Source organism: Aedes albopictus, chromosome 2 (assembly GCF_035046485.1).
Source record: "Aedes albopictus strain Foshan chromosome 2, AalbF5, whole genome shotgun sequence".
Taxonomy (NCBI): Eukaryota; Metazoa; Arthropoda; class Insecta; order Diptera; family Culicidae; genus Aedes; species Aedes albopictus.
Window position 1 is genome coordinate 122,686,353 of NC_085137.1, and position 20,213 is coordinate 122,706,565.

General features: G+C 42.9%; 1 protein-coding gene across 1 annotated transcript in view; it reads left to right on the forward strand.

Annotated features, from left to right (window-relative positions):
- The window catches only part of LOC109414896 (uncharacterized), a 62,692-nt gene extending 44,409 nt beyond the window's left edge, over nucleotides 1-18,283 (forward strand). Inside the window, exons 8-12 of the mRNA XM_062850313.1 lie at nucleotides 88-306; nucleotides 449-724; nucleotides 5,130-7,313; nucleotides 16,405-16,626; nucleotides 16,687-18,283. Of these exons, the coding sequence (XP_062706297.1) occupies nucleotides 88-306; nucleotides 449-724; nucleotides 5,130-7,313; nucleotides 16,405-16,626; nucleotides 16,687-18,131 (4,346 nt within the window). The 3' untranslated portion in view covers nucleotides 18,132-18,283. The remainder of the gene's footprint in view (nucleotides 1-87; nucleotides 307-448; nucleotides 725-5,129; nucleotides 7,314-16,404; nucleotides 16,627-16,686) is intronic.
- The last annotated feature ends 1,930 nt before the right edge of the window (nucleotides 18,284-20,213 follow it).

Genomic DNA, 20,213 nt, shown 5'->3' on the forward strand with positions numbered 1-20,213 from the left:
TAATGGATCAGTTAGGCTTCTTTGAACTTCTCTTATCATGTTTCAATGTTTCATGAATCCTCCAACTAAATTATAATTTTCGAACAGGATTTTCCGTTACAAGACGTGGTTGTTTGTCCGAAGAAGGATTGGGTTGTGGCAATGATCAAAATTGCTTCGACTGCGCAGACAAAGACGGCTGTAACGCGGAAAAAATCAACGAGTGCTATCACTGCACTTTTGACGACTCGGAGGGAGATTGCGTCAGCAGCGGGGATGCTGCGACTTGTTCTACAACGGGAAACTGCGTGGTATACATAAATCAAGGTATGCGAACTGAACTGAAACACGGTGGACAAATCTCGATAATACTCATTAATCTCTGCAGATTAAAAAAGAGTGTTCGAGATTTCGACAACGAACACCGTATGAGACATTCCTGTTACTAATGAAATATCTTACATTCTAGAAGGAAAATTTGTGCGAGGATGCGAGAATGATATTCCACCCGCGGAGTCACCGAAGTGTGCCAAAACATGCCATGGTGGTAAATGTAACGATAACGATGTTTGCGACGCTACAACTGACTGTAATGGAATATGTAGCGTAGTTTCGGCCGCTGATAAGTGTTTGCGTTACCAAAATGTGGATCAAGTACAGACGGGTTGTTTCGAATTTAGGGACGAAATTTGCTTGGACACAGAACACTGTTACGCGTGTGATCAGAACCTTTGCAATGGAGAAGGTATGTATTTAGTTTTAAGTCACTAAGAAGAAGAATTTTAAGTCACAACAAGAATTCCATTGTCATTGTACTAAATTTAATTTTAAACTCGTAAAAGCTAAACTTTACTTGAGGATTATTTGGAGTGAGGGGGCCAGAATCAAAGGGGTGTAAGTGACCATTTTGTCGATTTTGAGCTAAGCATATCATTAAATTCTTCAGATTTCAAGCTTTCAGGACATTTTTAGATTGTTTCTACGATGTTTGAAAAAAATACAAGAAATCAGAGAAAATTGGGCTGATTTTGAAACTCCATACATTTTGTATGGGATGAAAAATTGGTCAAAAACTTTAAACCGCATTTACTCGAAAGTGGGTTTTTGTCACTTACATACCCCTTTGCTTCTAACCCTCTCAAGAATTTTGATAAACAGGTGTGACAAACATTACGTAGAATTGACAAAACAAGATATTTTGCGGATTGCTGCATCATCCAAACTGATCTTAATTTCAAAACATAAAGTCTACGAATGCGCATAGTTCCGCTATAGTTTAGGTTGTACATATTTACTAAAGCCTAGGCTTACTATTCCGCAGAACCGTTACCTGTTCTGTGGCTAAAGCGCCGGTCTAGCGAATACGGAGTCGTGGGTTCGAATCCCACCAGAACGCGATTTTTTCCACAATTTCATCTCACAATTTGCCACTCTTTATGAACACTCAACTCTCTGTGTCTTCTCATTTTCAAGTTTACCCCAGTACGTTCAGTCGTGCCAGCAAATTAGTACAAGCCTGTATAGGGCAACATAGACATCTGTGGATCAGTGCTTCTCAAACTTTTTGAAGGTATCGCTCCCTTGGAACTGAAGAGGAAAGATGAACACTAAGACGTTTAGTACTTAAAAGTTCTCTATTTGACGCTACCCGTGGCAAACACTCCAAAGTCTAGCAATACTAAATCCGGTAACAAATTGAATATTAAGTCCACGGGTTGTTTCTGATAATCCTTCAAAAACTCATCCTGGGATTCCTTCATGAAAAATTTAGCAAATTCCTTCAAGGACCAGGGATGGGATCATTCCCATGCATTCACTTGCTACTATCTCAGTTCAGAAGTATGCTATTAACAATGTATGGATGGCTTTAATCATGTAGTTTTAACTGAATGTTTGCCGAAGGGTGCTGTCCATAAACTACGTAGACTCATTTTAGGCCTTCTAAGACCCCCCTCCTCCCCCACCGTAGACTTTTGTTCATACATAGTTATGCCACATGGGCATAACTGAGCTGAAATCTTTTGTTTTTACATTAATTTTCCGTTTTACAATTTATTACTGCCCTAATACTATGTTAGTTTGGGAAGCCGAAGTACTCGCGGCTGTTTCGAGGTTAAGGATTGGAAAAAATAAAATAAAATTGGGAAGGAGGGATTTATGGGTTTAAAACTAAATTATTTGCTGACTTATACTAAAAACATTGATGGGATACACTGTCCATATCTGTAACGTAACCAAAAAGAAAGGACTTTATCGGTAGACAACGAAAAGAAGAGGACAAACGGAAGGGGGTGACGACAGACAGGGGAGAACAACAAAACCAAAAGGCGGACAACGAAAACAAGGTACATAATACATCAAACTCTGACAACAACACGTTACAAAAGCTGGTAAATCAGGTTCATGTATTCCAAATCAAGTCCTGCCAACACTTCTCTAACGGGTTTCTGTTGTTTTCCTCGGACCCGGAGAATTTCATGCAGCTCAGATCTGACCTCATGATACTCATTGCATCCCCACACGACATGTTCGATATCCTGGTAAGCCACGCCACAGATACAGAGATTACTTTCTGAGAACCCAATACGAAAGGTATGTGCGTTCAACAAATAGTGATTGGACATCAGCCGACACATCACACGAATGAAATCGCGGCCTAAATTCAACACCATGGCTTCTTTGACACCTGTGGAATGATGGAGTGCAACCATCTACCCATCTCTCCATCTCTCCATCTCTCCATCTCTCCATTTGTGTTGCCAGTTGATCAAGGTCTCCTGACGGGTCAATGCAAAAAAAATCGTCGAAGGTGATTTGACGCTCGTAAATATCGCTAGCGCCCACCTTAGCCAGAGAGTCCGCTTTCTCATTGCCCGGAATCGAGCAATGTGACGGGACCCAAGCTATGGTAATGGTGTATGAGCGTTTGGACAAAGCACTCAAGACTTGGCGTACTCCATTCAGGAAGTACGATGAGTGCTTCATCAGTTTCATTGACCGAACAGCCTCCAGAGAGCTTAGAATGTCGGTAAAGGAAAACTATTTGCATAAAAATAATGAGAAGATCAACGAATGTCATCAATATGTTAAAAGATAGTTTAGTTTCCATACTTAACAAAAAAAATATAGAAACGGAGCCAAAACTACTTTCAGTATTTATTACAGCGTGTGCCAATGATACGAACCGTGTACCTGTTATGGATACATTTTTTAACTTCGGTCCCTTTTCGCACTATTTCCATGCATTCTTTATGGGATTAATCGTAACTGGTACACTATGGCGAAAAAGGGTGCAAGGAAGTCGAAATTTTAAGAAAAATGATTTGTTTGTACAATAATTTGCGCAAAATGTGGAGTTTACATGAGTGCAACCATCTTTTGTGAACGTGATCTGTTTTTCGCATGTTTTTCTTGTCGGCTTTCATCGTTAAAGGGTGAAAATCAACTATGGCGAATAATTGTTACTATAGCCATTATTGGAACACTTACCCTATACTGATTTTTGCTACGATGCCGCTGAAGCGAGTTAACAGCAAGTGAATGTAACTAATTGCAAATCCCATCCCTGTAAGGACTGCTACAGAAGTTTTTCCATGTGTTCCTTCAGGATTTTTTTTTTCAAATATTTATGAAAGTATTACTCTTGGAATGAAAAATGTTGTCCAGGAGTTTTTCTTTTGGATTTCTATAGGAATTCTTCAAGATATTTCCCAAGAGATTATCCTAGAAATTTCCCAGGGGTTCTTCCAGGAATTTCTGTTGAGATTTCTTCAAAAGATGCAATTACAGTTACAGGAGAAATTTGTTCACAGAAATTCGGAGATTCTTTCAGATAGTCTGTCACAAATTCCTCTAGGGTTTTCTTTAGAAATAGGGAAATATTGTAGAAACTTCTTCAAAACTTATTAATGGAACTTCTCCAGAGGTTCATTCAGGGACACTCTCAGGCATTTAACAAGAACTTATTCTATAAAATTCTCAAGAAATCCTTTGGAAGTTTCTCCAGGGGGTTTTTCTAGAGATTCGTCCAGGAATATCCCCCGAAAATACTTCAGAAATTACTGCAGGAATTTCTGTCCAGGAATTCCCCCAGAAAACGTTCGAGAATTTCTCCTAGGAATCTTCAGTCATATCACCAGGAGTTTCAAAGAAATTCCTTAAGGCAATCCTCTAGGGATTTTTTTTCTGATTCCGTCAGGGATTCTTTCAACAAATTTTCCAATGTGCAATTTCTGGAAGAACTTCAAAAAAAAAAATTCTCGAAGGAAAATCTGAAACAATTCCTGAGGAACCCTCTTCTAAATGAATCCCAGGAGATATTTCTGACGGAAACTCAGGTTCAATATCTCAAAAAACAAGGATTTTCTAAAAAAAAAATGAAGGATTCCTTGGAAGGCCTTACTATATGATTTCAGAATAAATAATAAGAGGAATTTCTGAAAAATCAATGGAAGAACTTTTGCAGAAATTAATTGCTATAATTTCTGAAAAAAAGGAAGGAGTCTCTGATTTTTTAAATAAGGAATCTAGGGCAAAATTTCTGAAGATGTTTCTGATCAAATCTCCAGTAGAATCCGGGGTGCCGCGGTACCCCTTTGCATCCCGCTCCTTCTTGTGTTTATCAAGGAGGATGAGTGAGAAAAAAGGAATAGCTAGATTCGCCAATGATCTGGAGGAACGGAGGAATGAATCTTTAGATGAATTTCTGAAGAACTTTCAGGAGGAACGTCTGTAGAAACTCCTTAGTAAACTAGTGGAAACTTGGGTAGACTTCAAGACCAAATTCGTGGAACAATCCATGGGAATTGAGATTGTTTGCTGCGGAGTTTTTGAGCACAGATTAACAGACGTAGCACTTAGAAAGAACAAATTTCATTGAAAAACATCGTCACGAAAACGTAATCGCCCAATGCTAAACGTACTGTGTTTGGCCGGGCCAGCACTAGATGGCGGTAATGCGCAAACGTCAACCTGTTGTAACTTTGCATTGGCTTTAGAAGCAATAGGCTTCAGATTGCCAAGCTCATTACTTCAATCAGGTCATATTTTTTCAGCATTTATACTGCTCCCATTCACATAACAGCTGTCCCATTTGACATTTCACCACTTTTCAGTTAACTGTTATCAACTAAAGCTCTGTTTCTTTCCAGTTGTTGCGGAGTGCTACACTTGCACGGACTGTCCCATCATCGCACAAAAACATTCAACGCAGCTATGTGCAGATATCAACGATCGATGCTACACGGTAGTAGATAATGATGGGTTGGTGTTACGTGGATGTCTTGAAGATATGAGTCCTGAGCTAACCGACCCTGCCCTATGCCGCGAAGCAGCTTGTAATAAAGAACCATTGTCTACGGGAAATTCGTGTTACCAGTGTACAGTGGACTGCGATACCACCGATGGACTTGATCCTTCACCTTGTAGTGGCCCGTTTGAGGGATGCTATACTGCACAAGATCTTTCAGATCCGAATCTTAGCATAACCCGAGGTTGCGCTACGGATGCTGATTTTTCGGAAAAATGTCAGCAATTCAACTGCATAAAGTGCGATGGTGAAAATTGTAATACGGATCCGGTTCCATCGGAACCGTTGTGGTGTTCAACATGCTCTGAGAGGGAATGCTTCGACTACACGCCTCCCCAAGAGTGCAAAGAGGGCATTCTGTTTGATCGCTGTATAGAATATGTAGTGTTCAACACCCCGATTTATAAGGGATGCCTTAGCGAGGGAATCCCCCAGGTGATTCAATCTGATTGTTATGGCGAAAGACAGTTTTGCGGTTTATGCGAAGGTAAATTCTGCAATACACCCAAATTATCATGTTATGAGTGCTCAAGTCCAAGCAAAGACGGCTACGACTGCATTGCAAGTCCGGATAAGTTGGGGATGACTACCGAATGTGGCGGCCATGCGTATTGCTACAGTCGCGTAGATGAAGGTACCGGTCACCTGAGACGGGGCTGCGCCAACGATGCCATTAGTAGATGCACCGAAGGGCCTCTGTGTAAAACATGCCAAGATCACAACTGTAACGTCGTCATGGTACCGATGGACCGTCTGTATTGCTACCAGTGTGAAGGTGTGAGCTGCCTGACACCTCTCAACCCAGAACCGTGTCCAATCTACAAGGATGGTCAACAATGCTACACATACGCAGAGGAGGAAAGCATAGTATATCGTGGATGCACCGATGATTCGGAACCACACTTATGCGATGATAAACCATGCGAATTCTGTAAAACAAGAGGATGTAATGACCACGAGACTATAGTACCGAATACACTGTCCTGCATTCAATGTACCCGTAATAGCGAATGCGATGGCATGGCTTTTGGACAAAGATGTACCAAGGATCTTCTACTGGGTAGATCAGATAGTTGTTACACGCAATATCATTTGCCAGGTATTCCCATCGAGAAAGGTTGCGTATCAGACTTATCCGAGTCGCATCCATGCAAGCAAAATAGCCCAAATTGTGAAATCTGTTCAGAAGAAAATGATTGCAACCGTGGGAAAGCTCTCTGTTATAAGTGTAACTCAAAAACCGATGATGACTGTTCGGAGATATTAAACGGATCAACCCTGACCGAGTGCAAAGGCGAGTGTATGACCCTGGTAGATGACTACACCGAGAGAGGCTGTGTGGAGGACTTTCCGGTAGAGAGTGTAGCCAATTGTGAAAATTCGGAGCTGTGCGAAGTCTGCCAAGGCAAGCTATGTAACGACGGAATGCTACCGAGCACTCGTTTACAGTGCTACGTTTGCGAGGGCTCGGATTGCATTGAGCCTTCGCCAGCATTGTTAAGAGCTTGCGCGCGATACGATAAAACCGACCAGTGCTACACTAGCGTGGAGAGTGCAACTTGGGTTCAGCGTGGTTGTTTGTCTAGTTTGGTAGACAAAAACTGTGGCGAATACTGTCAGCCTTGTCAGGTCAAGGGATGTAACAACGAAAAGGTCATGCAACCGAACACCCTATCGTGCGTGAAATGCGAAGATGGCGATTGCGTCGGAAAAATGGAAGGCAGTAGTTGTACCTCATCACTACTTTTGGGAAGACAGGACTGGTGTTACACGTATCAAGTGGGCGGAACAACTTCGAAGGGATGTCTCAGTGATTTGAAAGAAAGCGATCCGATAAGGGATTCTTGTACAAGTTTGGAAGATGAGAAGTGCGTAATATGCAGCAATGACAATTGCAACGGAGAGTTTCCCTATTGTATCACTTGTGATTCTGAAAATGATCCAACCTGCGGTGGATATATGGCCATTGTTCCTGATGATATGAGGACGCTTTGTGATGATTATAAATGTGTGAGCTACGTTGATGGTAAGTTTCAGTTTCTGCATATGAATGATGCTTTATGCTCATAAATTACATGTCCTCCACCACCTCGAATGTATCTCCATCTATAGTAATGCTACTTTCCACATAAATCCGGTCGTTTTCGGTTCATGTCATCCGTAATACAGACAAGTTGGCCGGATTTTGTGAAGAGTGATGTTGAACTGTAGCAGTATGTCACCTTGTCACAGTTCCCGGCGAGATACGAAAGAACTTGGTAGTTCATGCAAAACCCTTGATAAGCATCTTTGAAGTTTTTGAACTGTAGTGGTTTGCATCAAGAACCCTCCTTTTGCATTAGACAATAGAATGGTTAACTTCTCGCAGCGTGGGTATTCGTTCATTCCAGCCATCTGCTGCACTAACGTAGTCATTTTCTCCGTTGTCTTGGTCCCCAGTGCCTACGTTCTTTGTGTCTTTCAATCAGCTCAAGTCCTTTCGGTCAAGAAGCTCCCGTCTTCATTCCTGTATATGTCAGTTCCTGGATGTTTTATATCCTTCAAAAGAAGAATAATTTGGATTTTAACAAGTCCAAGGTTTATGCAGTCTCTGCCGTATGGCTCAACCACCACCAGTATTTATATTAGCGAAGGTCCATCAATTAGAGATGTTAGGTATCTAGACAAGTAGGTCTAAACTAGAACGTTCCTACCAGTTCGTAGACATTGCAGTCCTTCGGATGGTTGTACCTGTAGGAACACACTACCCTTTGGGAATTTCCAAAACCAATCATAAAATTTAAACCATAAAAACATGGCAATTACAGAGCAAGAACTAATTTATCCAATATTCGACTTTTTAAATGTTTCAAGGAACAATTCAGAAAAAAATATCATTGAATCATTTTGAAACTTTCTTCGAAAATTCCAATAGATACTCCTTCCAAAATTTTCCAAAAGTTCATCTCAGAACATCTTGCAGGGTTGCTTCAGTAATTACTGCATAAATTTCATCAGAACTCATTCGTAAATTTCTCAAAGGATTCATTTAGAAAACCATTCAATTCATTTTTCAAAATGCCCTCCAGAAAGTCTTCAATGAAATCTTCAAGCAATTCTGTCAGGGTTTCCTTCTGAGATTTCTCTAACTTAGTATTATAAAAAAAAAACTTTTAACCGGTAGGGGATCGCGTCGTGTACTGAGTACACGCACCATGGAAGATGCACGCTTGTTGTACTCAGCGTGAGTGTACTTACTTACTGTCAGTCCTGGGCACCCACGGTGGTGCAGAGGGCCAAATTGAAAGATCTCCATCCTGGGCAACTGCCAGCCATCGCCTTGACCTGTGGCCAGGTCAAATTTCTGTCGACTTGCTTGATTTCGTTGTTGAGGCTGCACCGCCATGAGCCTCTGGGTTTGCCGCCACTGCGATGTCCTGCTGGGTTCCAATCTAACGCTTGCTTGCAGATTTCGTTTCCGCCCCTGCATATAGTGTGGCCGACCTCCTCCACTTTCGCTTCCAAATTTCTGTCGCTATCGGCTTTTGATGACATCGACGATGGAGCTCCACGTTGGAGATCCAATTGTGGGGCCACCATGCATGAATTAAATACCACAGGCATCTATTGATGAAGACCTGCAGCCGTTGCGTGTTCTCCACTGATACACACCGTTTCACTGGCGTATAACAGCACAGATTTCACGTTCGAGTTGAAAATTCGGATTTTGGTGCGTCGACTAATCTGGTCGTTTTTCCATACATTTCTTAAGCTCGCAAATCCCTGGGCATAGTGTATCATTGTACTTGCCTCACAATATACAAATTCATGCAATGTCTCGCAAAGAAGGCCCTTAATAACTGTGGAAGTGCTCAAAGAACACTGAGTTGAAGAGATGCAGGCCAAGTTCCAGTGGGAACATCGAGCCATACAGAATAAGAAGAAGAAGAAGAACCTATGTCGATCTTGGTGCCGCCATCGGCTGCCATTTGGCTACCATGATATTGGAAGCTTTCAACATTCTCCACTGATTGCCCACTCCAACTACCGTAAAGCTGAAAGGGTTGACCGTGTTTACTTACATCCAACGATTTGGTCTTGTTGACGATGATTGTAAGACCTGCCGCTGAGGAGCGATTGGCAAGATCATCGAGCTTGCTCTGCATATCAGAGCGCCGTTGAGCTAGGGGAGCAACGTCATCAGCCAATTCGAAGTCATTTAGGGCCTGTCCATAAACTACGTAGACTCTTAGGAAGGGTGGGGGGGGGGGGGCGGTGGATGTGGTCAAAGTCTACGCTCCGAACAAATTTCGAAAATTTTGTATGGAAAAAAGTCTACGAGGGGGAGGGAGGGGGGTTCTGAGATAGCCAAAAATGGGTCTTTTTACGTAGTTTATGGCCAGCGCCTACCCGGCTGTTCAGGCCCGTATGAAGTTAGTCATCAATATTAACTTATTTTCTCGATCAGCCTAGATAGCTGTGCAGTGTCGGTAGCGATTGTCTCAATTGGCTAAGCATAACACTACGGACCGCCTGTTCCGGTGGTAAGAGTCCACCAACAGGTGACCCCTAATTCATGGTGTGATGCGGCTTCATGCTTACCGTGCCTAGGAATGAATGGCTAGGGGGGTCAAATAAAAACCTAACCGCAAACGGAGCCTGTGGAATACCAGGGCGTCCTCCATAGTATTTTGCCCTTACTGCGCCAACCGGAGCAATGGTGCAGTGGACCTTGTGTTTCTCCGAGACAATCGGCTGCCCTTCTTTAGTCTCACTTGAGGCTGAATAAGGGCGGGATTATGAAGATGTTGTTAATTAGTTTAAATTTTCACCTATATGGTTTCGCATTATGCGATTTACACAGTGTATTCTGTGTATCCTCGCCTTTGGCGTTTTTTAATCGATACCGATCTGGTTTTGTTGGTGCTGTTCTTTGTTGTGCTGTTGTTGCGAAGAGTTTAATCTTGCCTAGTTTGGGTAGTGGCTACGGTTAGGATAGCTGAGATCAATCTTCAGCATAAAAGAACAGCAACAGTCAATCTTTGCAGACTTATGCAAAATGGTTCAGCCCAAGAGACCTTGGTCCAAGAACCTTACTTCCGCAAGGAGAATTTCTATCTAGGAAACCTTGTGAACCCGGTGTTTACCACTTTCAGTAAACATGAAATGGCAAACTCACGTGTCATGCCTCGAGCCTGTGTGCATGTCAACAACGCAATAGTTGCTACACTCATCTAACCACCAGAGATGTATGTGCTATCACAATTGATGTATCCGTTGGAAACCTCAACAGGAAATACGTCTATTGTTCGGTTTATTAACCGCATGATGAACCATCCCCTACGGATGCTTTCAAACAAGTCATCGCATACTGTACTTCAAAAGGCCTTCCGCTAATTGTTTGCAGTGATGCTAATGCTCACCATATCATATGGGGCAGCTCAGACATTAACTTGAGAGGCTCCAGTTTGATGGAGTACTTAAGTAGTACAGATCTTTCATTACTTAACATAGGGAACCGCCCAACCTTCATGGTATCTGCTAGAGAGGATGTGTTAGACATAACGCTTTGCTCTAGTTGCATTAGTCACGAGCTGACCAATTGGCATGTGTCAGATGAAGAATCTTTATCTGGCCATCGCTACATCTTTTTTGAACATTTAAATGTTACTTCGCAAACAATGCGTTTCAGGAATCCCCGGTCAACAAACTGGAATCTTTTTACTGATTTGATTGCGGTCAAATTTCACGGATACTGACCATCCATTGACACTCCAAGTGATTTAGATGATGTCGTTGGTACTACAACTACCTTCATCATGGAAGCTTTTGAAGAAGCATGCCCTCTGCGGTCTGTGAAAATCACAAGAGGAACCCCTTGGTGGAACTCTGATCTGGCGAAACTCAGGAAACAATGTAGAAAGAGTTGGAACAGACGACGTTCGGCTGGTTCGGGGGCTTTCAGGTTGGCTCGCAAGGCCTACAGGAAAGCTCTCCGGTCTGCTGAACGATCCGGCTGGAAAAACCTTTGTACAAATGTTTCCAGTTTGAGGGAAGTCAGTTTGTTAAACAAAATCCTTGCGAAATCTAAGGATTTCCGAGTGAACGATCTTCGTTTGCCAAATGGTGAACTGTCTTCCTCTGATGAGGAAGTTTTGGAATGCCTGTTCAGCACACATTTCCCTGGATGTGTGGATATTACATCTTCGGATGAACCTGATGTCATTTCTTGTAGTTATGATTCCCTGGCCTCGGCTCGGAGTATTGTAACTATAGAATCGATTGAGCACTTAATAGCTTTTCTCCTTTCAAATCTCCTATGGCAGATGGGATTTATCCCATTTTGCTTCAGAAAAGATTTGATTATTTCAAACATTTTTCGAAAAAAAAATATACTTGTTTGCAGTTTTGCTACAGGGTATATTCCCAAATCTTGGCGGGATATTACTGTGAAGTTTATTCCGAAAGTAAGTCGTGCGTCGTATGAAAAAGCAAAGAGTTTTAGACCTATCAGTTTGACCTCTTTTCTTCTGAAATGCTTAGAACGCATTGTGATGTTCATCTGGCCAACGTGCCTCTTCATGTGAACCAACATGCCTACCAATCTGGTAAGTCCACTGTGACTCTTTTACACAAGGTTGTTTACGATATCGAGAAAGCATTCGCTCAAAAGCAGTCTAGGAAATTGAGTGTTTGTGGATGCCCCCAAGGGGGAGTCTTATCACCGCTTTTGTGGAATCTCGTGGCAGATACGCTATTGAGGCAACTCAATAATAGCGTTTTTCCTACTTATGGTTTTTCCGACGACTACCTACCACTTAGCATTGTTATTTGGTATGTGTATCACCACCCTTTTCGACCTGATGCAAAGCGCCCTTCAGGTAGTTGAGGGTTTGTGTCGCCAATATGGCCTTTCGGTTAATCCGAGTAAAACATATATTGTTCTTTTTATGGGAAGGCGAAACCGTAATGGCGTTCGACCTTTGCGTCTCTTTGATTCTGAAATCGATGTGACTGAACAGGTAAAGTACGTTAGAGTCATTATTGATTCCAAGCTTTTCTGGGCACCTCACATTGAGTTCAGAATCAAGAAAGCTTGTATGGCCTTCGGGCAATGCCGGCGAACCTTTGGTACAACTTGGGGTCTAAAACCCAAGTATATCAAATGGATCTACACAACTGTTGTTCGGCCAATGGCCTATGGAAGTCTAGTGTGGTGGCAAAAGGGCGAAGTGAGAACGATCCAATCAAAATTAGGCCATCTCCAAAGGCTGTGCTTAATGGCGATGTCTGGAGCGTTCTCTTCAACTCCCACGGCAGCGCTTGAAGTTTTCTTTGACGTTTCTCCATTACACATTCATCTCAAACAAGACCCAGCCAACAAATTGATTCACTTTACTCTGCTACAACTGTGCTAAGTGAACTTCTATCCGTCCAAAACACATTGTATAAGATGCACCAAATATGCTCTATTCGCACAAATTTGGAGGCCATATACGTACATTTTGAAAAAGCCACTTTGAGTTATACAATTTCAGACGAATTCATTTGGCAAGTAATATAACTTCTTTTTATAACTTTGCTTGGCAATATATACGATTTCATTTTCACATGTTAAAATATAAAAAAAATAAGTTTACAAGCTGTGATTTGAGGACCTGCAGCTTATTAATCAGATACCCTACCACTGTGTCAACCAGTGATTGTTGTAGGATGTGAAATTTAAACAAATATAAATAAGTAGGAGGCTGGTCTGAATGGCCACAAGTACCCCTGTTGGGTGATAAAACTGTCCACTCAAACTCAGCCAACAAATTGGTTGTCATTACACTATAACGTACTTAATTATGTGAATATTTATCCGTTCAAAAGGGGTTTAGTAAAATGCACAGATTTTCTCTATCCATATAAGTTTTGGATGCCTTAAACGTGCATATTTTTTTTTTTTCTTCACTTAACCTAATTTACAGCTCTATTGTCCACTGGGGCACTACGTGAGCAATTTCAATTGACAGCTGCACTTTGTACAGTGCCTAGATTCTATTCTACTTTATCGAACTGGTTGCCTTTCTGCTGCTTTCACTTTTTCTACTTTATGCCTAGTAGAATGATGAGCACAAGGATGGCGATGAATGACCGTTGTTCCTTTCCATTCCGATTGGGGGTCCATTATGAGTAGCAGTTCGCCGATGTCCAGGTATCCGGGTCCGTTTGAGCCATGGGGCTCAGAAGAGGGTCAGTGTCAGTTGCTCTCGGGGGAAAAGCAACTGACGAAAAATTGCAAGTGCCGGGGCTGGGAATCAAACCCATGACCATCCGCATATGAAGCGAACGTGTGACCAACTACGCCACGGACCCCCGCACATCAACGTGCATATTGACAATATCATTTTGATATGTATGCAATTCCATACGAATTTATTAGGCGCATTATATAATTTCATATATAACTTAGTTTAGTGCATTATATGATTTTCTTACCACAAACAACAAAACAACAACAAAGTCGTGCTCAGTCTCTTTCTCAAAAGTGTGATTTTAAGCTAAAACGGTGGTGAAAAATTACAGCAAAGTGAAAAATAGGTTTGGGTGGTTTCGTAAATCTATTTATTTATGGTAACATAAGGCTGTGCAGTTGAATGCAGTTGGGAGCGCGAGTAACATCTACTAAGAAGAGCGCAGCTGCTGATCCGCGATACGGCTGGGTTGGTTCTTGAACACAGCTGCAGTAGGACAATCAGGTATGTGAATGTAATAAAAATCGCCTGCATCTTTAATTGTTTGAATTGATCGATGCGCCTAGCGAAACATTTTACAAAAATAATTTATTTCTGTCATCCAATGGCTCTCCAAGTAGATCCCCGCACCGTATAATTTTACTTTTACAAATATGACCCCTTATGTAATCTCACATTTAAGATTACAATGGAGTCGCAACAAGTGCATTTGAAGTTGTTGAAGAATGTCAACTTGCAATTGTATATTTTTAAACGCAAAGTTAAAATTACTTATGTTGCCAAATAAAATCGGATGAAATTGTGGGCTTGTTATACGATTTCACCTAATCTGTTATTGTACCTTATATAATTGTAACTAAATGTGTTCATTTATACAACTTTAGACTAACATCCTTATATGACTTCTGGTTTGCTGGGGAAGCACTTTCTTGTACTTACCGCCTATGGGTACTCGGTTTACTAGAGGAAACTCCTGTGAACCGCAGTTCAACACACACCTCGTTGATTCTACTTTTGGTGAATTGGGACAAAGTTGTCCTTGCTAAGTGATCTTACAATTGCTTGTAATTTCTCATATAGGACATTTTCCACGAAATTCCCTTCCCGGGAAGAGTGGAAATCTGGATATCTGGAAAGAAGTATTTCAGACGGTATAGTATGTTACACTGATGGCCCCCTTCTCGAATGTCGAGCAGGTGCTGGTGTTTATTCTCGTGAGCTAAGGCTGTATCAGTCTTACTCACTTGGTAGACACTGCACTGTTTTTCAGGCCGATATCTTTGCTCTTATGTGCGGAGTGCAATCAGCACTTCAGCAACACGTAATGGGTAATATACTTCTATTCTGATAGCCAGGCTGCAATTAAAGCACTTGCTTTGGCCAACTCCAGGTCGACGATAGTTATCGCTTGTCGAACTCAATTCGAGAAGCTAAATTCAGCAAACGCTGAATTGGCTGATGAGTTAGCTCGCACTGGAGCATCACACGACTTCATTGGCCCTGAGCCAGCTATTCCGATACCGAAGTGTTGGGTAAAGTTTCAGATTCACACCTGGGCTGTCACTCAACACACACAATACTGGAATAGTTTGCAGTCATGTCGTCAAACCAAATTGTATTGTACTGAACATCTCCAAGGGTGGCGAAGTATCTTACAAATCTGTCAGAGCAGAATGGCAGCATTCTGGTCAAAGCATTGACTGGCCACTGCCGATTCAGCTATCACATGGCGAATATTCAGCAAGCTGATTCATTTGCATGCGATAGCTGTGAATCCGATTATGGAACTTCGTATCATTTGATATGTAATACTTATTAAGTGAAACTGACTTCAGAGACCTGAATTTTCAGGATATTCTGTTGTTCTAAACCCGCTGTGGTAAAGAGCTATAGGCTCTCTTTCGCTTTATGCGTTATTACAGTGCCCTTTTTAGGGCGCTGTTTGAACCCTTTGTGGTACGCTTATGCGTTAGTACCTTCTTCCAGGGTATTTTTTTCCTATTTCCCTACCTGTCCTTATCCCCATCCTTATCCTTATTTCCTTTCCCTCAGGTAGATGATGAAATAGGCTATTATTTTGGCGATGGCACACATGTCCCAGAAGGAGGATAATGTTCCTCTGGAGCCGGCCTTCTGATACCTGATACCTGATAGTGCGCTGGATAGAGGACCAGGTCCGCTGTCCAGCGCACTATGTCCGACGTAAGGTTTCCCGTACGGATTGTAGCGTGTGGGGAAACTTCCGGTTTCAACCGCGACGACAATACGCCACTTTAAAATCTATAGATACATGAAGGACCTGCAAGTTTTTTTATTCTTCAATTATTTACTTAACATAATTTACAGCTCTTTTGTCCACTAATGTTGATGTGTGGCTGTTGGTTGTTCCTTTTTTCAGTTCGGTTGGGGGTCCATTATGAGGTGCCGTTTGCCGATGGTCATGTATCCGGGTCCGTTTGAGCCATGGGCTCAGAAGAGAGTCAGTGTCAGCTGCTCTCAAGGGGAAAGAGCAACTGACGAAAGCGCCGGGGTTGGGATCGAACCCATGACCATCTGCTTATGAAGCAAACGTGTGACCAATTGTGCCACGGGTCCCGGTGACCTGCAAGTTGTACTTCCCAAATTTATCGAGAATCTGCCGCATAGTTGTTCCGAAGTTAGGTCAGACGCACGGATTTGGAGAAAAATCCAACTTCGCTAGTCGAAAACTCCGATTTTCAACTAAATTGAGAATACAAACTTACGAGGGCCAGAGCTATGTTGGACACTTCTTCCAGATTCCAACTCACCAGTTTACGCAGCTTGGCAAATTCCACCAGAACCACCACAACACAGACAAATTAATTTGAAGTATGCACGTTTGAAGTCTAATTTTTGACATTTGCCTACCTTCTTCCACAGAAAATGGCTATACCCGGAAAGGATGTGGTGACGAGACGACCAACTGTGATGGCAAAGAGCTGTGCGCCGAATGTACCGAATCGATGTGCAACAATGTTGCATTTCCGGAAGGTCGCATCCTATGCCATCAGTGTGATGATGACTGTAACGATAAACCAACCGGTGGACCTACACCGTGTCAAAAGTATGATTCGGTAGACTCCTGCTATGTGTTCGTGGCCGGTAAGTTGTATTCATCTATTGATCTTTGAATTCGAAACTAACTTGGACCTCTCATATCAGATGAATCGATAACCCGAGGATGCCTGTCGGATGAACAAATCGATTGCAAGCAGGGCACGTGTTTGAACTGCGCTAGTAATGGGTGTAACGATCAACCATATCAATACAGCAGGTCACTATCCTGTATCCAGTGTGAGACTGCACGAAGTTGCGCAAGTGAGACTGAACCAGTTGCCTGCGAAGGGTTGGCTATCCTAGGGGAGGCTGATGAGTGCTACAGCCTCGTAGTAAACGATGAAGTGATAAAAAAGGGCTGCCGAAGTGCATTGGATGATTGTAACGCGCAGGACTGCCACACTTGCAGCTGCAGTGGCTGCAATTCAGCACTTGGGAACACCATAACTTGTGCAGATTGCAATGGAGAAGATTGTGGAAACGGAATCACTGGAGGCGTTACATGTCAAAGCTCGGTGGCTTGTATATCTTTCGTTTCAAGAGACGGTATCGTGTCTAGAGGATGCATAGAAAACTTTCAAGATAAATGCTCTGATTTCGGAAGCAAACATGACACTTGTTTTGAATCCAATTGCAATAGAAACGTTTATCCTGAGGATAGGATTATGTGTCACCGCTGCACGAATTGTTTGGAGACTGTTGGAAATCCTGAAATATGCCCCACTTATGTGGAGGATGACAAGTGTTATACAGCATTATCTGTTGATGGTACAACCGTGTCTCGTGGATGCCTGTCTGAACTACTTACTCCTTGTAATGAACCGTCTTGCTTCCCTTGTGATACATCTGAATGCAACAACGATAATCCTTTCGATCCAGAAACAACCGATCCAACAACCGATCCAACAACGGATCCAACAACGGATGAAGTGACCGATGAAACCGCCGACGGCACAACCGACGAAATAACCGAAGAAGTAACCGACGATACAACCGGTGAAACAACTGACGATACTCCACCCCCAGCAACATTGGCTTGCCTTCGCTGCCAGGAATCCAGTGAAAACCCTTCGTGTGCGTGGGGCTTCCAAACGAGTGCAGCCGAGCAGTGTCCCTCGGAGCACGCAACCGGTTGCTTCACCTGCCGCCAAGATAGCCTCACAGTCCGTGGCTGTTCGTCGGATGAAACGAAAAACTCGTGCACATTGGAACCGGAAACGTGCAGTAGCGATGGCTGCAACAACCAGAACCAGCGAACTCAGCGTTGCGCCCTGGGTTCTAGCTCTTCGTTCGCCGTGAAACCTTGCGAAGGAATCGTGGAGTACGAGAAACGCGGTTGCTATGTGTTACGGAGCGCGTTGGGCGTCATCACCGAGAGAGGATGCTACGCAGATCTCTCGGAACAAGAGATGCGCACTTGCGAGACGGACAGAAATGCGTGCTATCTGTGTCAGGAGGACGGCTGCAACTCAGGTGTGCTTCTGCGCATTATGAACGGTTTGATTTTCACTCTTGTAACGCTAGGATTTGTAAGAAATGTATTATTGTAAAGAAATTTATAGGTTAGTAGTGACAAGTCGCATTCCTTAAGTAGGGGACATGCAACTGTCTAACCATGGGCAAACCATCCTATTTTTAAATAAATATAAATGAATATTTTATAAAGAAAGTCATTAAAAAAACACATCAAACAGTTCCTTTTATCTGTCGAACCCCAAAGCCCTAGTCTTGTAGTGAACTGGAAAAGTTAGAATTTTGTCAGTTAAATCTTCGGCGAACTTCAGTGGTGGCGTCAATGTTGGCTAATGAAGAATTTTCCGTTCGACGAAAAGTTTACTCCGACTGGAGTGGGAATCGAACTCACACTCCGTAGCTTCGAGGATCGAGGATAACACCTAAGTCACGAACTTGCTGTACTCGGTCAAGAGATATACCTGCAAGCGAATAATCAAACGTTATTGGCTTCTGCTTCCGACTGAATGTGATAATCTGGCATTTTTTCACACTGAGAGTAAGTCTGTTATCAAACCGGGATAAAATCATTTGAAGCTCAATGCAGTCGTTGATGCACGTAACGACGATGTACAACTTAGCATCATCCGCATAGAATAGCCTTACTCCTGGCGATAATATCAACGTCGCATCGTTAATAAATAGCACAAACAACATTGGCGTAGCTAGGATTTTTTCCTGGGAGGGGCCAGGGGAGGCCTGGCTTGAGTTGAATTTTAAGCGGGATGGGCACCCGATATGTGAATATGCAAATTGGTATTGTAGTTTTGAGTAATCAAAATGACTGTTTTAGATTTGTTCATAGTTTCGTGAACTATATGAGTACCACCAATTCTCCCAAGATTTTTTTCCATCGCTTGCTTCAGTGATTCCATCATGACTTCTTCCAGAAATTCAATCAAAAATTCATCTAGGGATTCCACTAGACATTTTTTCGGGGATTTGCCCTGGGATATCTTTAGAGGTTCCTACAGCAATTGTTCCATATAAGCGGAGCACCCAGCGGAATGTGATACGCGAGAGCAAAACAAACACGTGTGTTACGGTCGAGTATAAAAGTACAGAATGAATTTTATTTGACAAGTGATACACTGTAAAGTTCAAGTACCCAAATATCTTATGGGATTTACCCAGTGAATAGTTTGTTCTTCACACCCCTCCTCAAACGAATCACGCTTCAATTCCCATGAAGGTTCGGTGCCTGGAGAATGGCATAACTGACAGACCCTTGGTGAGTATATCGGCCGGTTGATCAGCCGTCGGGATGTAGCATAAGTTCACCTTACCTTCTTGGGCGCACTCCTTGATGAAATGTAGCTTTACCTCAGTATGCTTGAGTTTCTTGGATGAGCCGTCCGACTCGGCAATGGCGATTGTAGACTGATTGTCTTCGAAGATAACCGCAGGCTGATGGTCATGGATACCCAATTCCGTGAATAGCTTAGAGATCCACAAAACTTCGCAAACACAGTCAGCCAGCGCATAGCACTCAGCCTCGGTCGAGGAAAGCGCCACGGTCCGCCGCTTCTTGGTGCTCCACACTGTCGTAGCACCGTAGATCTGGATTAGGTATCCTGAGACCGAATGTCGGTCGTTCACGTCAGTGGCCCAATTTGCATCGGCAAACCCCACTATTTGGCGACCAGCAGTATCCGTTCTCCTGTAGATCAGTCCATATTCCGGTGTTCCCTTTAGATAGCGAAGCATTCTTTTTGCGTGTTGCCAATGTTCTTCTCCAGGGTTGCACTGGAACTGGCTAAAGTACGAGACGGCCGCGCTCAGATCCGGGCGAGACGTCACCACCAGGTAAGTTATGCAGCCGATCAGTTCCCTATATGGTTTGTGCAAGTTCTGGTTGAGTTCCGCTTTCTTAAGCTGCAAGCCTGGCTCCATCGGGGTCGATGACGGCTTACACGACTCCATTCCGAAGCGCTTCAGCACAGAATCCACATACTTCGGCTGACTCAGCTTCATTACGCCTTTCTGTCTGTCTCTGTCGATTCGAAGTCCCAGGAACATTCGAGCTTCACCGAGGTCCTGCATCTTGAATTCCTTCCTCAGCATTCGCTTCACCGTCTTCACTTCGTCCAAGTTCTTCGCGATGATCAGGACATCGTCTA